This window comes from Odontomachus brunneus, unplaced genomic scaffold (genome assembly GCF_010583005.1).
Source record: "Odontomachus brunneus isolate Ranch 3 - 2012 unplaced genomic scaffold, Obru_v1 Obru_scaffold_057, whole genome shotgun sequence".
NCBI classification, from domain to species: Eukaryota; Metazoa; Arthropoda; class Insecta; order Hymenoptera; family Formicidae; genus Odontomachus; species Odontomachus brunneus.
Genome location: NW_022639507.1, coordinates 1,644,260 through 1,647,222, shown reverse-complemented (window position 1 = coordinate 1,647,222; position 2,963 = coordinate 1,644,260). Strand labels below are relative to the sequence as shown.

The following is a 2,963-nucleotide window of genomic DNA, read 5'->3' as shown; positions in this document are numbered from 1 at the left end:
AGTATATATATATATATATATATATATATATATATATATATATATGAATTTTTAATATGTAATTATTATATAATATATAATGAAATAATTCAATTGGAAAATATTTATAGTAAATACATATAAGAATGTGAAGCATAAATATGCTATATAAAGAAAATGTAATTTTGACAAATACTCACTTGACAATAGGTTTAGAAGTTTCATATACCAGTGATTGGTTAAGATCTGTAGCATGTAAAACACCCTGTCGCTTGATCCACAACATCCTCATCAAGGACCTAACATCTCTACCTATAAGCTTAATCCTCTTGCTCTTCGTATAGCCCAAGGTATCAGTCATTAATTTTATAAAACCATTAGAAATATTTTTTCTCGAACAGAAAAAGTATTTGTGCCCCAAGAATAAAGCAAAATAGAATGGTGTAACAGACATAGATTGTCTTTTCTTTTTCTTCTCTTTGATATATACAAATGTGACATCGTTATATGTTACAACTTTTACATTTACTTGTATAGCATTTGAAGAAAAATTCTTTGTGATATTTTCTTCAAGCTCTCGTTTTCCAACATAATTCACTAGTTTACTTGGATTCGTTAATTCATAACCATACCATATTTTTCTTTTGTTGTGCCTGCTTACATCTAGAACATTATATATTATTTATATATAAATAAAAATTAATAACTCTCTCTCTCTAAAATAAATCACGAATGCATTTGTAAACACAATTTAATTACTATTTTACCTGTTACCTCCAGTATAGCCAACCTGTCGTATAGCTCTTTTTCTTTTAATTGTGCCCTCTACATGAGTTAAACATAAAAACGTTATTATAACGTAAAATTTACATAAAATTATATGCATTGAGATGGTTCTTACATTAAGTGATTCTTCAATGACGCGTACGGCATTAGTAGTGGTAAAATTCTTGTGGTTTCTAACTAATTTTGATTTGACACGACTCCAAAATATTTCCGGAAAAATGGGCATCACATCGCGTTCCAACTCCTCGAATTTAAATCTTTTTATCACCGTGCTTATTTGACGCTGAATAATCGACAATGATGCTACAATATTTAACAATAAAACAATTATTTAATCATAAACACACCGGTCACATAACCTGCAAAATACTTCAAAGTAAATCACGCACTTTACGTTTATACTAACCCATATTCGTTGTTACAAATAACCATATATGTAATACTACTATGGGTGCGTTCGGGGAGACGCTATTCGTGCTATTTTATATGGACAGCGGAACTCTCAGCGGTAGCGCTACGGTGCAAACGATGCTCGTCTGTCTATCTGTTCAATCAAAGAGAAACCTGTGAGCGGCCACAACAGATGTCTATAGCAGTGCTGAGAGTTCGCGATATATTTTGGCGCACGCGCATTGAGCAAACTCTGTGGTAACCTCTGTGCCGTATCTATTTTAAGATATCGTAAGATCCCTCACCTAAAAGAAAATATGAAGAGATTGTAGGGAGAAAGTTTGTGGGAAGAAACAGAATGCTGTTCATGAGTAAAAATAAATATAGTTTTTATTTTGTAATTTCTGCAGCCGACCAATCTTTGAAAATATTCATATTTAACCATGCATATTGGAATTTTTTTCTAGCACATTTCCTCTTCTTTGCCTCAATGCCACTTGATGACGAAGGCTGGTGTTGATTTCTCCATTTCTTTCTTGAATACGACACTTTTTTCTTTAATTAACTTAATATTATAATTGCACTTTTCTTTATCACAATATCACTTTATATTAAAATTGCATTTTTTTATCACATTTTATTTATTAATATATACTATATATACATATTATAATATCACATTTTACATAGCTATACTAATTATTATAACTATATTAATTATACTAATTTATTATTATATCATTTCACTACCTATCTAACCTAACCACTCGCGGGCAAATAACACAGATAGACGGCCGACTATTTTGTGCATGTCCTCTAAGAACCTCTACTCGTGCCTAAAGCCCATTCTACAATTGCGTAAGTGTAGTCGTGAACGTAAGGGTCAACCAATCCGAATGTTTTATTCACTGATTGCTTTACTCTGATTGGTTGTCGTAATCACTTACAACCACTTACATCCACGCAATTGTACGTTCACGCAATTGTAGAATGGGCTTTACGCCGTCATTGGAAACTGCTTACGTCGAGCTGCTACGTCATTTCACGCATACGCATGTCATCTAGAAAATATCGCGAACTCCCAGCACTGGTCTATAGGCCAAATCACACTAGCGATTGGTGATTGATGATTGACGATTAAAGATTGGAACTTGACCAATTGGAACATAGCAAGCCAAGGTTAAAGCTTGTTGATTCATCAAAATCTAATCTTCAATCGTCAATCGTCAATCGTTAATTGCTAGTGTGATTAGGCCTTTAAAGGCCAAATCACACTAGCGATTGGCGATTGATGATTGACGATTGAAGATTAGAACTTGACCAAAGCAAACCAAAGTTGAAGGTTGTTGATTCGTCAAAATCTAATCTTCAATCGTCAATCGTCAATCGTCAATTGCCAGTGTGATTTGGCCTTTGTTTGTATCAGGCTACCAACTGCACAGGTCGACTCGACTGTCGACTACGGCTACGTTCCGAAATTCACTGCCAGTACTGAAATTCTATAATATACGTAACATGAACTATAGATTTTCAGTACTGGCAGTGCATTTCGGAACGCAGCCTACGACTGCCGACTCCAGTTGGTCAATCACACTTAAGCCAGCGGCACGCGATACTTGTTTTCATGCTGGATTGCTTGCTGGATGGAAATACTCTTTTCTGATTGGTGCATTTCTGAAGATGGATGGAAATACACTAATCAAAACAGAGTATTTCTATCCAGCAAGCAATCCAGCACGAAAACAAGCACCGTGTGCCGCTGGCTTTATTGACGTTTGCTGCCGGCTGATTGTACTAGTGACATCTGC

At 34.6% G+C, this 2,963-nt stretch overlaps 1 protein-coding gene across 2 annotated transcripts in view; it reads right to left on the bottom strand.

Moving 5' to 3' along the window:
* Positions 1–1,949, bottom strand: part of LOC116845703 — an 8,481-nt gene extending 6,532 nt beyond the window's left edge. The window contains exons 1-4 of one of the 2 annotated variants that reach the window (XM_032818724.1): positions 1,155–1,949; positions 881–1,068; positions 747–804; positions 180–642 (exon numbers count right to left, since the gene is read on the bottom strand). In XM_032818724.1, the coding sequence (XP_032674615.1) occupies positions 180–642; positions 747–804; positions 881–991 (632 nt within the window). In that variant the 5' untranslated portion in view covers positions 992–1,068; positions 1,155–1,949. The remainder of the gene's footprint in view (positions 1–179; positions 643–746; positions 805–880; positions 1,069–1,154) is intronic. The other variant, XM_032818722.1, reaches the window with a different exon arrangement.
* Positions 1,950–2,963: the final 1,014 nt, after the last annotated feature.